Genomic DNA, 20,288 nt, shown 5'->3' on the forward strand with positions numbered 1-20,288 from the left:
CGACTAACACAGCAGAGCCCTGTTGTCGGCCATATTCACCAATACTGATAATGAACATTACCGATACAACAAACACAGTAGGGACGCCAAAATCGGGTCGAATCCGCATCTACCATGCTGCTAAAAATAATCAGGAAGGAAAGCACCGAAGTGCTCATTTCAACCTAAAATCGGAAGTAAAGCACCGAAGTGCCCACCTCAACCTTCACATACTAGTTTCAAAGAAAGCGCTGCATGTTTCCGTGGTCCACTCGCCTCGCCATAACACCATGCATAGTACCCGCACATCGTTGGATACGCGGCGACAGCTTCAGCTGCATAGTGGGGGAGCTTGAACTTGGTAATATTATATTAACTATGTGGAAGAGCTTCTTAGATCCTGGCTGAACATTTGCTCGCCCATCTGTCCTGGTGAAACTGGAAAGGCCTCCGGGCCACCAGTAATCATTCAATCATAAAAAAAAAGCTTCTTTAGACTCTTGTTATTAATCTGCTAATTTACAACAATCCTAACTGTCTTTAAGTCATTTTCACTAATTATCAGGTCGAAAAGTGTTACTTCAGAATATGCATCTTCATACCACATAGCTTTAAATAGTAGATATTTATACTTCTATATTAATATACTTAATATTATAAAGAGGAAAGATTTGTTTGTTTGTTTGTTTTGAATAGGCTCCGAAACTACTGAATCAATTTAAAAAAATATTTCACTGTTTGGAAGCTACACTATTCCCGAGTGACATAGGCTTATAATCTTTTTTGAAAAAAGGGTGTAAAAATAATTACCTAAAATATTCTTTATATGGCGTGCCCTGCGAAAACTATTGACGATGAATAAAAGAATGCACTACTACTTTGTAGAACACATTATTAATTACTAAAAGTGTCGCGACAGCATATGTATAACTATTGTAGTTATGCCGCAATAAGTGTTCTCTTATTTAAAAAAATAAAACAACGTCAAATATCGTTGAAAAGACTTTTGTTAAAGACCCGAGCCGAGCCGGAGCGGGCCGCTAGTGTATTATAAAGGAAGATGCTTATTTTAATTATAAGATTAGATTAGATTTTATTTAGTTATAAATTACCATTACAATTTTTATACAACCGCTTTACACGTTATTATTTAAACGGTCAAAATGATGTAATTGTGTACAAATACAGCAGTCTTTATATAGACACAAAGGGAAAATGTTAAAAATAAACCACGCCTACTATGCACAATATACCCTTGCATTGACCCAGAATATTATAATAAGTAGGTTACTTATGTAACGTATTTTATATTAAGACACAATTTAACGATCTACGTATTTTATTTTTAGGGTCCTATTTCTGTATATGCTTTAAATACAAGTACTCCTAACCTTTACGAGTGAGAGAGTACCGACAGTCTAGTTATATATACGGCAAAACAAATATATAATATACTAGCTGACCCGGCAAACGTTGTGTTGCCTTAAATAAGATTTCTAGGGAAATTCTACTGAGAAAAAAAAACCTCACTTAACCACATAATACCTCATTATAAACAAAAAAAATATCCAAAAAATTAAAATAAAAAATAAATGTTTGGGGTAGACCACCCTTTTCACTTAGGGGTATGAAAAATAGATAGTAGCCGATTCTCAGACCTACTGAACATACTATTGATACACAAATAAAACCAATAAAATATGGCTGAAAAATGTATAGTATTGTATAGCTCTCAAATATATTAAGTGTATAATCTATGATGTATAGTGAGTAAGTAAGACAGGAGACCGGCTTCGTCCCCATCTCTACTACGTGATGTTTGCTGGATCAGTGGTGACACCTGGTGGGGATAGCTGATCGATTGATAGTTGATCAGTAGTCGACGGGCGAGGGCGGGAGACCAAATTCAATTTAAAAAAAATCATAATTAAAGGAACTTGAAATTATAAACTCAGAATAAGAATTTATCGTACTACAATTATAATATTTGATTGCCATCTTGCAACCTTATTGCGGATCTGTGCATAGAATAAAAAAAATATTAATCGGGATGGAAAAATAGGGGTTGATCGTATAAGAGTGAAAATTGAGAGTAATATGATTTTTTTTATTTTAAGTCATGACAAAACAAAATAAAAAACTTGCCAAAAAAATTAAAGTTTATAATTAACAAATAAAAAATAGGGGTTGATCATAGAGGGATGAAAAATTGAGAGTAACATCAGATTTTTTATTTTAATTCATGACAAAATAAAAATAAAAATGAAAATCTTGCCAAAAAAATTAAAGTTTATAATTAACAAATAAAAATAGGGGTTGATCGTAGAGGGGTGAAAATTTCAGAGTAATATGAATTTTTTTATTCTACGTCATGACAAAATGAAAACAAAATTCTCGCAAAAAAATTTAAAGTTTTTAATTAGCAAATAAAAAATAAGGGTTGATCGTAGAAGGGTGAAAATTTAGGGTTGTATGTATTTTTGTATGCTGTATCATAAAAAAATAAAAACAAAAATTTTCGTCTAAAAAATAACAAATAAAATTTAGGGGTGGACCACCCTTAACATTTAGGGGGATGAAAAATAGATGTTGTTCGATTCTCAACCCTGACCGATATGCACGCTAAGATTCACGAAAATCGGTCGAGCCGTTTCGGAGGAGTATGGCAACGAAAACTGTGACACGAGAATTTTATATATTAGATAAGTTCCGCTTCTAAAACCACACAGTCGTTATCTTAATTCAATTCAGACCTCTACATCTTAAATCAGGGGCGACATTACGTCACTTTAGTTTTTTTGGTCAGGAGGAAATCGGGAAAAATGTTGGAGTTGAACGGACTAAAATCTCCTGTCGCTCAACAACCCAAGTCCGAACCTCACATTAGACAGAACTCATGAAAAAGCAAAAGAGGGAAAGTGAAGTGTTTAGTGCGGAGCACATCTCTCCCATAATACTCCCCCTCGGGACGCCAGAACGGAGATAGTCGGCGCCACGACCACCAGCCCTTTCGGTCTGCAGACTATCTGAAGCCCGCCTAGATGGCGCCGATCAGGAGGGACACCACAATGGTGGTACTCTGGTTGGATCGGTCCCGATCCGGTGCAGGGACTCACTGAAGCAACCATGATCAGTGAGCACTTGCGTGACCTAAAAAGTGAGACGTCCTCTGTCACGATTCACCCAATACACTAGGACCAGACGATTCGCCTCGACGGTCCTACGCCCAGCCGAAGGATCCGCCAGCCGATGGTTCGGCCGGCCGCCTTGACCGCAAAGAGTGCTTAAATAGATAAGTGTGTTTTACTTAGCAGCATTCTACAATTAAAAAGAAGCAAATTTAAGAAAATCATTTTATTATTATTAAAACTATGTAAAAATAACTAATTCGTTTACATGAATGACTTTCACGGTAAGGGAGGAAAATGTATAATTGCAGAATTACTGGTGGTAGAGAACGGTCATGTCTTCCGATTAGAATAGTAACCTTCATAGCCTACAATATTTTAGCACCCTTTCAAAGAAAAAGTATAAGACAACGTCTTCTAAAGTCTCGTATCGTTCACACAGTATCGAGGGTGCTATAGCGCGTTACCCAAAATCCAAGCTCATTTTAGCTGTACACTTGCCCCTATTAGTATTTATGACAGTGAATTGCGAAACATCACGTCTAAGCCACGGACTGACAAGAAATATCGGAACAGAAATTGTCACGAAGACGTCGAACTGTCAGTTTCCGATCTCTAATTCCTTGATTTTGACTATCGATCGGTTTAAATCGAGCCATATTTACGATTGAGTTTCATTCAATTTTTTTTGTAGGTTATAATCAAAACTAATTTCGAAGTATATTAATTTTGTTGCCCTTGTAAGTAGACGAGCATATGGCCAACCTGATGGTGAGTGAGACGTCAGCAATGGTCGGGGCAGAGGCAAGGCACTGCCTACCGCATAATAATCTCCACAAGCCTCGTTTTATGAAGACATTTCATATATGATAAGTCGTTGTAAGTAGAGTAGTAAGTAGTAAGGATACTAAGATTTCAGTCATCGCGGCCTTTACGTTGTAGATGTCTATGGACTCCGGTAACCGCTTCACACCAGTTGGGCTCGTCCATCAACATAAAAAATAAATAAATATAAATGTTACTTCTTTGTGACATATAAATGTAGCGGTTGCGGTATAAGTCAGATTCGCATTTACAGTTAACTGTAATACTACTACTTGATTTTCGCTATATCAGCCGGTATGTTACGTCTGATGCGACAGCTAGTTTTTAGAGGTTAATCTTTTTTTTATGATTGAAGGATTACTGGTGGCCCGGAGGCCTTACCAGTTTCACCAGGACAGGTGGGCGAGCAAAGGCTCAGCCAGGAGGGTGGGATTTGCTAACAGCTACCCGAGCGCCTCCGAAGGAGACCTAACAGCTCAAGGGCAGCTGCTTCGCGAATGAATCTACTACCGGATCGGAATCGCGACCCGCTGAGAAGATCCGGCGAGAAACTCAGCGAGCTGATTCATGGGTTAGGTTGCACGCCGAACTCTTTGTCGAGTTCGACGAGTACGGTTACCGGGGTCCCTAAGCCTGCTCCTAGTGTTAGAGCTGAAGGCGTTTAATGCAAATGTTATTGGATCTGATGGATCCGTAAGGACGTGTCTAGGGCGTCGACGGTGACTGGCTCCTGCGTGATCAGGATTCCGGGAGTAGTCAGCGGCGGCAACGATAAGGCGATTATCATGACGCGGTTAATCTATCATCCCTCCATTTATATGACGGATTCTTATAGAGTTCGGCTAAAAATTACAGTCTAAGCATCTGGAATAATTATAGGTATACTATTTCCACTTATCATAGTAACTACGGAGACCTTATTATGTTACGTTATATTTCATATTTCTTCAAAAAACTTCTAGCAGCGGATCTGTGACAGGAGCATAAGAATAATAATTAACAGAGATGAGTATGTGTAGAAGAGCCTGACGATTTTTTATATTATTGTTGAGCACTTTTGTTATTGTATCTACTAAAACTTAGGATATCTTTGTTTAAGGACATCGGATTCATGGAGTAAGTTGTTTATAAAATAAAAGAATTATAATTAATGAAACAAATATAATTATTTCATTGCGAAATCAATTACCAACAAATCCATTTCAACACGTTTACAAATCATTTTTTCAATTATGACAGGAAAATGTGCCGTTTTTTTTTAAGTGCCAAATATTATTAGAGTTCATATTTATATAGTTACTATGGCACCTTGAGATCATTCCAATAACAACACTAAAATGAACAATAAAATATACATATTGTTCATAGACACCATCAGTAACTATACAAACAGTGAATTTTTTTTACGCCTAATGGTAACACTACAACATACATATTTATTGCACATATAGAAATTTTAAAAAGTATTTTTTGTCTTTTTTAATTTTTTCTTAATTTAGAGATCCAAGACATTTACTATAATTTTGCACATCGACATTAAATGAAATAATATACACAATAGCATTAAATTTAGATCGTGGTATAATACACATCCAAAATATGGAACTATACCTAGGTTAGTTGGACAATGGACAAGATATATGATTAATGGACTGTTCGATAAAAAATACGTAATATTGTAAAATAATAACCTGACAATCAAAATATACTTAATAGTTAATTGTATTAAAATATAAAACAGGACAATTTGTAACAATAATAATTATCTGAAATACACATGTAAAAAATATATATTATGTAACAGTTATGTACTATGAACTAGTAGGTATTTCAGACTAAAACTGGAACCATATGGCATTTGTGTAACATAGAATATTTCATTATTGCCAACGGTGAACTATTTCATTTAGAGACAAAATACACTTTAGTGATAATGATAGTTAAAAAAAAACCACTAATACTAATTTTATTTCAATAAAAATAATGAAACGAATTAAAGGAAAAATATTACGTATCGACTGATTTCAAACTTTAATGATTAAAATTTTCTTTACCTTTTACCCATAAAATAATAAGGACCTAAAACAAATTACAATAACACACTTAATATTCAATACCTTTGACAAACCGAATAGACGCTTTTGAATTTCACTAGCTATTAATATTAACATTCATAATTTAACATAAAACATATATCTGTTTGGCCTTAGAAGATCGGACGTCTGTGTATATTATCATAAACTCTTATTGGAAACTGTCATTTCATATGCACTGCGTTGCATATTATTACGTTCGCGGTCAAGTTGATTCAAGCAGTAACAAATAACACGATGTTTCGCGAAACCATTACAGTGTAATAGACATAATATGCGTACGGCTTCTTACATTAAACATTTGATAGCTTTGGTTCCTGAGACACATTCGACCAACAATATGAAATAAAAATACAGTATTAACTAAAACCCCATATAATCATCTACGCCAAAATTATTGCTGATATTGGTATGTTAAAATGTATGTGACTATCTATATTAATAACCTATGGAAGCTTCAATAAATAAAATGTCTCTGAAGAACAGTTTCTATCACATATCATTACACATTGTAGCACCACGCGGTTAATAGACCCATCTACGTCTACACTTACCTCTATTCATTGTTGTATATGGAGATGTATAAAAATGAATACATCTGAAAAATAATTTAAAATTCACATAGATAACATTTAAGTTTTGTATAATATACATTTAAAATTAAATAAATAATTCTCTTATTGTTTTATGTAGTTAACTATTGCGACTGCGTTTTGGCTTTCTTTAAACATTATAAAATCAATACTTATACTTTAACATTATTTGACTGTAATATTTCTGGCCTACTTTATTTCTACCCGAAAATCAGTCTGGATTCATTCTTCGTTAAATCTGTTTTGGAGAGACTTCAGCATTGAGGTTGATTGAGGTGGTTCACTTAGAATAATATCACATTCAATATCTAACCAAAGCAACACGTTTCTATTCATAAACTTTCACACGCCTAGTGTTCAGTTCACTTACTATCTACGTTCTTTGGATAGCATATTTAAAACATTACAGACCTCTTCATTCCGATACATTATTCGAACATTTAAAAACCACCACACCATTAAATTATCGCTCTTTAAATATTTTTCCATTTTAATACCAAGTGACTTTGACTATCGTAGATATTGATTAAAATAGTGGCTAAAAAAATGACTGCTATGAATTGTACTTAATATCATATTAATAAGTAAGAGTCTAAAATAATGTCGCATGAAAGTCAAAATACGATCTCTGCCAATCAAAAACAAAATTAACGATCTGGACGGATACAATACTCATATATAAGTTTTGAATAAATATTATTTGTTTGCGTTTTTTTAACTTATTATTTCAAATCGATATAATCTTGTCCGAATGATTTATGTTTTCCTAGAAGTCCTCCAAAGCATAAAATACATAAATTAAGTGTACAATTAATAATGCCCGTTAATTAACAGTCGACAGTAAACAAAAAATCTGAATAAAACAATATAGAATGTAAATAGTGTCCACGTCTCAATAACAAAACTGTAGAAGGCGAAATGGTAACCATTTACGAATTTCTATTTTTTAGTCTCAGAAATTCAACGTAACTAATAATTTATCACAATCGATCGGTTTCGGCTAATGCGTACTCACACAGTCGTCGCGTCGTGGTCAATAAACTCAATAAGTTTTTAATTTAAAAAATAATTTTCCTATAAGAGTTCAAATGTATGCGACATGAACAGATATAAACATTACCACACCAATATTAAAACACTACGAGAATTCAATATAAATAAAACCACTCAAAGTTTACAGCTTCCTCTAAAAATTTCATTTCGACATTTTCTTAGGTTCAATGTTCACGCGGTAATAAACTTTGAGTGATTTACAACCTTATTTACTATAAGACACTAAATTACACCACAACATCAAGTAACTACAGCCAATAATGTATTAAAATTATAAAACAATCAACACCAATTTTGAATATTTCTATTTTTTTTTTTAATTTGACGTAATGGCAAAATATCTACAATGTACACACAATGAACTTCTCATTGTAATGTCCTAATAGTTATTTATTTATAAAATCCATTTATCTAAACACGGTTTTCATTACTAATTTACCCTTAATCTGTAATAAGTGTTCCAGCGAATCATCAGCTGCTGATTTCATGAGCTTTACAAATAAGATCATCATACGCCAGATAATGAATAAACAGAATCAAAATATCTGGTGTATTGATTAATAAGAAAACTGATTCAAAGTTTTGTATAAATTTTGTGTAATAGTTGATTAATTTGGAAACAATAACTGCAGCATGTTGAGTTTTATTGAACAATTGTTACTAATTACCAGTTTTCACTCCAACGTACATAAACTTGAATATTTCCATTTGCAAATAGTCAGAGAGTACTATTTTAGTTTACAGTAGTAGTAATTTTCAATTACTTCTCTAGCTTATAATTATCCCTCTGGCAGTTTTTATGTAAAATATTACAAAATTATCCTTAATTTTAACAAAGTATGAATAAGAATAAAATGTGTAAAAAAAACATTTCCGCCCTTTACAAAAGTACGTACTAACTAAATACACAGAACTAATAATCTAAAAAAGTTTTCGATTTATCTTTACTGTACCTGTTTGGCGTTGTCTCGTATTGGCTACTTACTTTAAATAGACAATGGTAATGTTCTGTGAACACATAAAATTATTATACACTTACGAGAAATACAGCTCGCAATCCATTTAATTTAAAAAATCTTATTTTTATTTACTTAACCTATTTAATTGACTGTAAGACGATTTAAAAATAAAAATGTGACTTGTATAAACTTGGATATATTAAAAAAATATATGAGCTATTTTTCTATGTGTAGTATAATATCTCTTATAGAAATAATATCACAAGATCTGCAGTTAGTATTAGTATGATAACAAAACCTTTTAATATTTTAATAATACATATACATTGAATTGCGAGCTTGTATTTTTTAAGACCGAAATAACAATGTTTTGGTAACGTCATTTATAGAATTTGCCTCATTTTCGCAGGACATTTCTTGTTTTATGATTTCGTTGTATGGAAGATAGATTAATGTTATTATTTAAGGTTTTAACGATAGTGATAGGTATCTTAAAGAATATTACGTTACACCGATATTCTACAAAAATCTGCCAATGTATTTCACTTCATAATCAAAAACAAGATGAAAACAACCCGTTATAATGTATTGTATAGATAGTCAATTTATCTACATCAATGTTTACTATACGAGGTAATTATTTTGGCACAGAGAGATTACTTAAAACTATAATCAATAATTTATACGTATATATATATAAATATGTATATATCTTAGTTTAGGTAAAATTATTTTAAAATTACTAAAAACTTTTTTCGATGTTCTAAAACTCGTTTGACTGATCTTATCGTACAAATCACAGTTTATCTCATTCGTCTATTATCTATCGTCACCACTATCAATTTTCATTGGAATGAGTTTTATTAATCTTAAATACGTACACATATAAAAATATGGCAAAATGAAAATATAATGAAAACCAGCATCCCCTTAAAACGTAGCGTTTTTAACAAAATATAATTTCCACTCCACTATTGCTTTCGGTTTTTTGGTCCCTCATCTTTAAACGTAACGGGATATTTTTGGTAGTATAAAAATGTAACACATGATGAGAGACTGGTATCCTATATTCGAAGCGTAGAAAATATTAATATATTGCTCCTAATGGTGTCTTTTAAAAAAAAACTTAAAACTTATTATATTTATTTATGCTACGTAGCTAACATGTGCGTACGTATGCCCTCAACTTTATGTAGATACGTTAGCTTGCATTTCGTGGGTGGTATTCGAACTATATTAATTTGCCATGAAGTTCTCTTATTGTAATTACACAGAGTACTTAAATAATAAAAATATAAATGTTGACATTGTCGACAATTAGGCTTTGTATGTGGATCACGTTATTGATAATTCATTTAAATAACAATATGCGTAAAACAACTTCAAAAATGAATATTTTGTAAATTTTTAATTAAAACAGTCAATATATTGATTATCATGACTTGTAAAGTTTAAAAACTGTAAAAAAATATTCCCAATTATTACCGTTGGTTTAATAACGAGGTATGTGAAGAATTGAAACAGGACGGCGATGTGTCTGCTCATCGAGTGTTATGTACGTGTGTAGTTAGATGCTTTGACAGATAATCGGCGCGAGCGAAACACTTACCACATGCCTCACAATGGTACGGACGCTCGCCTGTATGGATTCTGAGATGACGGGTTAGATCGCTCTTACCCCCAAAAGCTCTGCCACAAAATAGACAAACGAACGGACGCTCTCCAGTGTGTTTCCTTACATGTAACTTTAAATTCTCCTTAGAGCGCACGCACTTACCACAGAACGGACAAGCGAATCTTCTCTCCCTATCTCTCTGTCTTTCATCGTTCTGCATAAACCCGAGGATGGCAGAATGAGAGCTTGAACTCTCGTTTTTGCTGTCAGTACGTGACTCATTTTCTGAACTATCAGCCATTGAACTGACGCTGGCAAAGGAAACGGGTATGCGTCTTCTGCTCTCCGAAGTTGTGTCCTCATCGCGCCTACTTTCGCTCTCAGCACTGGAGTTCCGACATTCAGTCGAATCGTCTACTGTTACAATTGAATCGGCAGGATCGTTCGAGTCGACGGTACTATCTTGTTCAGCTTCTCGTAAGACGTCAATGGAAGGAGACCGGATCTCATCGACTCTATTTTTCTTTTTCATAGAAAGGTCCATCTCGCCACATTTACCAATCAAAGCTTCATTTGTACTGGAAACGTCTCCTTCAGGGACATCGGTGTTTTTGGTGTGAAGTCTCTCTAACGTGTGGTTCAAACGATGTTTTTTGAACGATTTTAAATATCTGAATTGCATGCCGCAAACGTCGCAAGTAAAAAGTTTATCGGCAGGCAGTCTGGCTCGATGGTTTTGTTCTCGATGCTTGACGTAAGCCGATCGATATCTATAGCTTTGACCGCACTGTTCGCACACGAATGGTTTGTCGTCGCAGGCAGATTGGGAAGCATGCTGTAGAGCCGCGTGCCTCTCAAGCAACCACGCTGAGGGGAATGATGCGAGACAAACACCACACCTACGGCGCTCTGATGGTATCAAGTGTCTAGTTGTGGGGTAGCCCATGCAGTCGTCAGACAAGTACCGACGCAGGCGACATGCTTGGAGCGCAAACAGCGGTGACCATAGCGGCAGAACTGTAGAACTGCGTGCCGATAACGGGCTCGGGATACCAGGCGGACACGACATATCCAAGCAAACCTTTAAACAACAAATAATATTTTATTATTGTGTGTATCAACACCTGAATTAATTTTAAATGAAAGTAAAATTTAGAACGAAACTATAACATACATACATACCTTTGTAATCAAGGAAATGAAAACTAAATATAAAATATAGTAAAATAACGATATTGTAATGATTGTAGAGCTTTTATTTGTCAAAATTGTATTATTACAGCTATGATATGCTTATATTTGTTTCAAAAGTTACAATGATCAACAGCAAAAGGGTTTCATGAATGTTGTACAATTGACTATACACCGTCTAAATCTCATTTCTCTCATGACATTTAACAAAAAACACTCGCTGTTATTTGATGATCTACTAATTACCTTAAGGCAAACATATTACATTACATTAAAATATCAACAATGAATGTTAAATAAAACAGCTTATGGGAATTAATAATCATTTTCAAGTTACGAAGAGCTCCATAAATAAAAGTGGACCTACATTATTTGAACTTGTGCTAAAAGTATTTTGTACGAGCACAATGTATACTGAGCTTGTATTTTTATTTACGAAGCCACAGAAACACAATGTTTGAGATCTACTCGCCCATTGCGTACTATATACCAGTACAAAATCCGTCACGAAAAGTTTAACCTAAATAACTTATTAATATAAAACAAATTGTACCATTTTAAAGTAATTAATATACCTACAGGAACTTAGAAAAAATTGCAATTTAAGTTCTATATTTAGTTATGCCACTTAAAACAACTTTAATAATAAACGACGAATGGGATTTCGATATTCGGAAAAAAAAAATAGGTTCATAATTGACAGTTAAAAATTAATCTCATTTAGAAATTCTTCAAATACGACGTATGGATGATATAATATATTCTTGATAATTAAATTTGAATAGAATAAATTGCGCCAATCACATACCATAACCAAACTTACAATTTTAACCATAAAATACGGGACCACCTATCTATCCACTATGTACTCTATATTCCGTGAATTGCAGCCTTTACGTAAGTCTTATATAGGCAAGAGGCACTCTAAATATAAAACCGTGGTCACAATTTTATATATATAAAAATGAATCTACGTATTTAAACTATTTCAAACATGAAATATTTCGTGCTAGTGTTCCATGTTGCGATGTTTAGTATGTATTTCTAAAAAAAATACTTACTCAAAATCGAAACTTAGATAATTAATAATTATTAATCTATGTGTCTACATATATTTTATTCTAACTGCTTGTGTAATCTGCAGGGACGTGAACAGCCTGTTGATGTTAAAATTTGAATAACTGCACTTGGGGATATGTTGTACACCGGCACTAATAATGCGCTCTACCTAAGAACTATATGTATATTATCCTATATCAATATCATTATCATCAATAAATAGTATCTCTGAGAAAATCGGAAAATAAAATAGCATTACAATCAACATTCTGTACTATTATAAAAAACTACTTTTAATTAAACTTTATAAAAATGTTAATTCGCTTCACTATAAAATTTATTTATTGCTAATGGTTATTGTAAATACTTTATCTTTCTTAAAACAAGAAGAGGAACATTAATAAAGTATCTGTATTGCTTAACGTTTGGTAATGTTCGGTAAAGAAAACTTAAAGACAGTGCAGCTTTTCAAATAGAAACATTTTTTTTTTTACTTTTTATTTTTTCTCCGTTTTTCCTCAAATTCAAATACTAGCTCCGGGAATTAACGCTTCTACGAATCTATCACCTAATTTGCAGTTTCATTTTGCGTGATTTTACACTATAGACCGACGTATTTAAATTTCTTTGTGTTTACTTTTTCCTTTATATATATATACTATAAGCATACAAACATTATTTCTTTCTTATAATAAAACAATAGCTCTGGTAGGTATTCAAAGTTACTTCACGCTGTTCCTAGGACATGGAAATGTAATCTCCAATTCATCAATATTACGGTGAATTTCAATACCAAATTCGTGGAATGTTGTCAGTTGCATTTAAATATTTTAATAAGACGATACATTGCTGCTGCTGTTTGAAATCCCCATGAACCGATTAATCAATTATAGGATAAAAGTTATAATAAGATAAAATGATAAATTATCAAACTTACGGTGATATTGAAAATTATAATTTTATGCACAAATAAAAACTAATGTTTGAGGTTTACATTACGCCCGGTTTTAATGTATTCAATACTTTTAAACGATGATGGAATAATCGCGTTACATAAATCATTAACTATAAAACAGAGTTTTTATTTTATTATTTCTGTCCCTTAATTCCCTCACAACATTCCAGCGGAAATCAATAAACAAATTCAACGATATATTTTGACGCCTAATGGTACTCACGGCCGACAGAATTATTAAAAAAAAATAGGACATCCATAAATAATTATCACTAAAAAAGTATCTATCGGTGGAGTTGATAACCTACATATTCAAAATGAAATTGGAATAATTTTGGAATGTAAGGCGTTTGATACAAAGAAAAAGAAAAAAAAAACAGCCAAACAATTTTACTTCATACACAAAAGACCCTAATCACTAAACTTAAAATAGTGAGATCTAAAGAGTAACGCTGTGACAACCTAACCGTTTACGGCGTCTGTTTCTAAAACCAACATATATTTTTGATTTCGAAAATAGTTCAAAATGCCTAATAGTAAAATCTATCTGAGATCGATACTTTACACTCCCAGATGTTGCGTCATTACTTTTTAAATATCACAGATCTTTTCCTAAATTTATAATACTTTCTTTTGGTAAGATCTCAATGATCTATCACTTAATTCCTAAATATTATTAAAATTTTATTAAAACGCCTACATTTGAATTGAACAGATTAAGTAAGAAAAAATTTAAGACGTAGGTAAGAGCACTTCTAAATTTCAATGATATTTCATAATATGATATGTTAAAGATACAAAATATACGAAACGAATTTTATTATTTTTAATGAGATAAGAATGAATCAGCTTGTGAGTACCGAGAAGACATCAAATTTTTATTATTATTCAATCTTAGAGACTAAGGTAAACTGACAATTCAATCAACACCAAATCAAAGCTTTAGTTTTTCGCGTAGCTATATAGACAATATGATCGATAACATTTTGTGAACATTAAATTAACAACAATCATGTTCATAGAAGGCAGTTTAAATTGAAAGAATTTACTGTAAAATAATAACTTTAACATCCATAAAATATCCCTGTATACGACTCTGTTGAATTTACTGAACACAGTATTATTGTGAGAATTTTAAAAACAATGCACATTCTATTCCTTTGTTGAAATTATGATAAAATCTGAAATTTAAATAGTTTCTGTATTTATGTATTATTATTATTTTAAACATCCAGTGTTTTATAGTTAAAATGAATAAAAAATCCCACATAAAATATTATTAGAAATTAAAATAGGCACTGTTTTTATTATTCTCTATTAACAATAAAATGTGGATTTGTAGTATGAAAATAGTATATGGAAAAATTCAATATATATATATATGTATGCTTTATAATGCTACGCCTCTCCCGATAGATTAATTGTGTCACAATAATTATTTTTTATTTATGTGTTATAGTTTTTATGTTCGTATAGGGGGGCCGAGACGTAACAAACGGACAGAAATGAAGGGTTTAAAGCTTTGATTCCCATGATCACATCCAGAAATCTCCCCATATTTACCAAATATAGAGCTACTGAAGCATTTATTTTACTCTAATTAATTTTCTAAAAATTCAATATTATCAAACTATATTTTATTTACATATTTTATTATATGTCGTAATATTGCTTTTGAGTTACGTCAGGGGAGCGTGCGTCAGTACTTTCATTAGACATAAAATTATAAATAAAAAACCTCAAATCCCTATATTTTTATAATTGCATACTACGAAGTGCACGTATATAATAATATGTATGTTTGCCTTTTTTTTTTAATAAAGTTGACGAATCAAGTTTAAAACAATCCTTCCTTAATTTACAAAGAACGAAATCTAAAAAAAGTCTCGTTACTCTAGTGGTCATAATTTCAAATTAATTTGATATTTTCGGGTCCATTCGTATTAATATTTTTTTATTTTATTTTTAGTTTGAAATAGCAAATTATTTTAAAAAGTAAACAAAACAACTGAAAAAAACACGACAAAATGGGCGATTTATTCCTTTCCCAATATAAAAATTAATGAAGTTTCACTTCTCTAACTAGCTTTGGCTATGCCGTCTAATGACCTCACAATAAATGATTCCTCACAAGCATAAACAAAGACAGCACCTATATAATTGAAAACATATTATATCGATAAAATAATCGAACTGAAACAGTGATTTAAAAAATATACCTAAAAATTAACAACTTGCGCTATTTATCTACTAGTGAAATATCAAATATTATTCATATCATTCAGATCACAGTTGCGGCGTTCATTTTTATTCTTAACTAATTAAAACACATTGTCCTCTGTTTGTTCACTCGACTATAAAACTTCGCCCACCATTCTCAATTGATGAACGTTTTATTGACTAAAATGTGATCGAAGGCTAATTGTGCACTATTTCGGTCGCGTGCTCATTGATGTGGGCTCTCCTCTTCCGTATCTACGGGGCTGGGTGATAAAAATTTGCGTGCGTATTTAGGATAATGTGTCTTTTCATGTGCCTTCAGTATGGTTGAACGTGAAAATGTTTTTCCACATAATCCACAACGAAATGGTCGTTCTCCTGAAATATAAATATTAATCTGAAAATATTCTTGTTAAATGTATTACTCATACAAGTGTTTATGTATTTGGGAATGGAGCCAAATTGGCTTAGTCGCGTGTAAGTGTGAGGTTATTTATTAGTTATAAATATTAATGTAAAAATAATATTTTAGTTAGTTAAGCTTACCTGTATGGACTCTACAGTGATCCTTCATATGGTGCCTAAGTTTAAAGGCTTTGCCGCAAAATTCACACTTAAATGGCCGATCGCCAGTGTGTACTGGTAAATGTGCTATCAAAGACGACACGTCTGGAAAGCTTTTCCCGCAAAATTTGCACAGCACCACATTTCCAGGCTCTACTGGGCCGATGTCCAAATCTATCGGAGCTTCTTCCGGGTGTATGTTCATATAAGTGGGTTCGCTATATTGTCCTATCATAGGTATGCCTAAGGGTCTTCCCAGCATTGCATCTCGATACTTGAGAGTGTCAAGTGTGTGAGTCGTCAATATGTGCCTGGTAAGTTTGCTCTGATGAGGGAAGGCCGCACCGCAGTGAATACAAACGTAACCCCGGTCCCCTTCATCAACACGCCCCCTACCGGACCCATCGTACTCCTGCAACCACAAAAAGAACATCAACTTCTTTTTCTTCAGTTCCATTTTTGGCACGATCAAACTCTGTGCATTGTCTCTACCACTACGTTTCTAATTTTAGATGCAGTCTTGGTAATTTTTCAATCTTCACTATCTAAATAAGAAGTTGACGCTCATTTTGCCCAAGAAATGTGCAGGAGTGACCCGGGAGCCGGCTACGCGTAATGCCTTGTTGTTTAGCAACGCGCGCGCGCACACTAACTCGTGTTTCGTACTGTAACGGTATGCATGTACGAGTGAATGGCCAAATTTAAAACAAAAAAAATACTGCCCAAAATATACCTCAAACAAAATGAATGGTTTAAAAATGATGGCCAACAAAATGAAGGTCAACTTCTTGACAGCAAGGCATAGATACTCGATCTATTAAACAGCGTAGCGTATAAACAAGCATGCATGTAAAAATCAACTTCAATATGACAGGAAAATTCAATTCATCTCTACAACTACAGCGGATATCTGACGTAGACAAAGCTAAATTACATAATGTTTTAAAATCTTATGAGATCTTGTCACAGATAATGAAAATGAGGATTTTCAACATAGTTTCGATTTTTATTTAGTACTGCTTATTCTGTCTGAAATATGTATCCCAAAAGATACTTGCAATTAATTTGGAAACATAGGCCACATATTTGAATAATTTTTAACCAAATTAAGTATGGAAGATTAAAAATATTTAGTTACGTGTTTATGAATAATTTTGATACATGCATGCACATTTAAAATCAATTTATGATCCCAGATGTATTTTTCACAACATGCCTGTCTATTGGTAGCAAACTTTAGAGCAAGAGGGATGTCTATCTGTTAGCATGCTGGACAGACATGAATTCATAAAGTATGCACCTGACCTAAAACCTTAACAAAAGATGCTACTTAAGGTATGTTAATTGTTTTTTTTTTTTATAAAATTTCTTATTCAATTAGAACAAGTTTCTTTAAGATTATAAAAATATGTAAGTTATTGCAAGAACATTTCCAATTACTAAAATTTTTGATATGTACATATAATAAATAAATTATTTAGAAATAAATTACTACATACCGGTTCATGTTGAAGCCTGTAGTCTGCTGAAGTTTCGCCACCTCTGTCTTCATTATTTCTATCCCAATCAACCAATTCTTTCTTCAAGGACTGTAAGAATTTGATATAATCATTTAATAAAAGTTGTTGTGAATTTGTATGGCGTATTTATTTATATATAGTTTATATTGGTGATAAGCTATATATAATGTAGCTAGGCCACACAGGAAAAGACCAAAAACTTGTCTATTTCTACCATGAAGCAGTCCTGCACTCCGATTTGAATCGTGGAACAACCATTTTACAATTAATTGAGACTCTTACCTAATGTCTCACGCTGAGTAGTAGGTGACATAACAATCATAAAGTGTATGAGCTGGTGGACCAGCTCAGCAGCTTACTGACCAATCTAAGCAATAAAACAATAATCCACAACCATAAGAGTTCAATTAATAAACAGTAATGCGTTTCGGTTTGAACGGTGGGGCAGCCGTTGTAACTATACTTGAGACCTTAGAACTTGTATCTCAAGGTGGGTGGCGCATTTACGTTGTGGACGTCTATGGGCTCCAGTAACCACTTAACACCAGGTGGGCTGTGAGCTCGTCCACCCATCTAAGCAATAAAAAAAAAAAAACTTGAATTGCTGAAAGATCTTAAGAGTTTCTTTATTTTTGTTTACTGCCAATAATAGCTATGAGATTTATTACAATCCATCCTTAACTATAGCAGATACAAACTGGTGATTCAATGACTTTAAAATTTCTTATACATTAACCTTTCTAAGGTAATGCATAAAAGAACACAATCAATGAAGTATTTTTTTTTGTGTTTGTAACTGACTTACAGAATTAATTTCTATGACCAACAAATTTAGACCAATAAAAATAGACTTACCAAAGGAGCTTGTTGAACTGGAGGTAGTCCAGAAGGTCCCGGAATAGGCTCACTTCTAGGGCTTGAAAGTGATGGAAGAGAGGGATGTGGCAGTCCAGGATGGGGTATAGCATTGAGTACACTCATTCGCTCAACTGGTGAATAGCGAGTACTCAGCACACCAGTATTGTGACTATTTATTGTCATATTAATACCTGAAAACAATGCATTAATTCCATTAAAGACCTGAATTTGTATTTATGAAATTTTTGTGTTTTTTTCTGTAGTTTCTTAGAGTAAATATAGCAGAGGTTGTAAAATTGTTTTAATTTTATACAGTATTACTTGAAGAAAAAGTTTTACACAAAGTAAAGTTTAAATTAGCTTTGTTATCTTAAATTAAGCACATAATTTTTGTCTTACCTATGTTCTAAAGAGTTAGAGATCTAAAATTAAGATGCAATTCAATATATATCGTTTTACTTTTCTTTTTCATTTTATTTGTAAAACTTGTCCTTTTTTTATTCGCTATCTTAAATTCTTTCATCCTGTATAATACAAAGTACTGTATTCTTATGTTATTTGATACAATCCAGTCACTCCGTTCGATTAAAAATGACCAAGAACATATTTTATTATATTGTATAATTATTTTAAAGTATGTTAACAATGTCAGCCGAAAGCTCTTATGAAAACTGTACATTGTTTATTGTCTTCATCCATGACATTAATAACAAATTACAATATATTCTGTAATTCTTGCTTACTACTTCTCTAAGGATCTAAGAAACTTAGCAGTTTCTTAGACTATATTTTTATTATAATACAAATTAACTTAAAATATCACAGTAACACACAATGTCGAGAAAAAATATTAATTCTAAACTTAATTGAAGTTAAAACAGCACTCTTGTGACATTTTTTGTTTATTTTTGGCAATTTGCACTATTAATGCAAATGTGACAGATGGCAGTAGTTCATACTTGACACTGACACTGACAGTCAGCTTATTCTTCTTCTTTATTTTTTGGTTCTGGCACGGTTTGTGTATTAGCCAACGTCAGTCTAAACTTAAATGAGCATGTAGTAATGGTAAATTATAATAGCTACCTATCTGTGTTCTGTGAAAGCCGTGCTGCTAAAAGCCTGAGAAGACATTAACTATATACTATGTATAGTAGGGATACAGCGTCTACTCAATATATGTATATAATTTAAGCATTGATTTACGTCTCGGTGTCGTGTTCGAGAAGATGCGTTTTAAGTTTTGGGTTTTTTTTTTAATTTGGAATCAGCTGAATATTTTTTTCGGGTTTTATACATATATTAAACAAAATTCCTTAACGCGGCTCTCGACTAAGATTGAATAATAGAAATTGTCATTTAATTAAAATAATTTAGAACTACTACTAGTTTAACTATAAATGAATGTGACCTTACGACCGTACAAAAACGAAACTGAGATGAACTACTTATTAGATTAATATGGTATTTATAAATTTGGATATTTCTTGCCCTAGAGACCAAACATATTCTATAGCTATATATATTTAATCTAACAGCATAGCGTCATATCTTCTCCTGGGTGTTGTGTAAACTCTAAGGGACAAGAGAACCAGAGAATGGACAACAGAGCTCTTTGTGTAGGTACATACTTTATGAATATACGACGGCATAATGCATAATGTCTATGGGCTTAG

At 32.6% G+C, this 20,288-nt stretch overlaps 1 protein-coding gene across 4 annotated transcripts in view; it reads right to left on the reverse strand.

The window, feature by feature from the left end:
* Positions 1 to 5,073: 5,073 nt before the first annotated feature.
* LOC114243600 (uncharacterized) overlaps positions 5,074 to 20,288 on the reverse strand; it is a 56,044-nt gene continuing 40,829 nt past the window's right edge. For 3 of the 4 annotated variants that reach the window (XM_028175149.2, XM_028175147.2, XM_028175148.2), the window contains exons 5-7: positions 18,610 to 18,803; positions 17,734 to 17,823; positions 5,074 to 11,326 (exon numbers count right to left, since the gene is read on the reverse strand). In XM_028175149.2, the coding sequence (XP_028030950.2) occupies positions 10,172 to 11,326; positions 17,734 to 17,823; positions 18,610 to 18,803 (1,439 nt within the window). In that variant the 3' untranslated portion in view covers positions 5,074 to 10,171. Of the gene's footprint in view, positions 11,327 to 11,480; positions 16,049 to 16,216; positions 16,647 to 17,733; positions 17,824 to 18,609; positions 18,804 to 20,288 lie in introns of those variants that run through there. The other variant, XM_028175151.2, reaches the window with a different exon arrangement.

Source organism: Bombyx mandarina, chromosome 09 (genome assembly GCF_030267445.1).
Source record: "Bombyx mandarina strain Sakado chromosome 09, ASM3026744v2".
In the NCBI taxonomy this organism is placed as follows: Eukaryota; Metazoa; Arthropoda; class Insecta; order Lepidoptera; family Bombycidae; genus Bombyx; species Bombyx mandarina.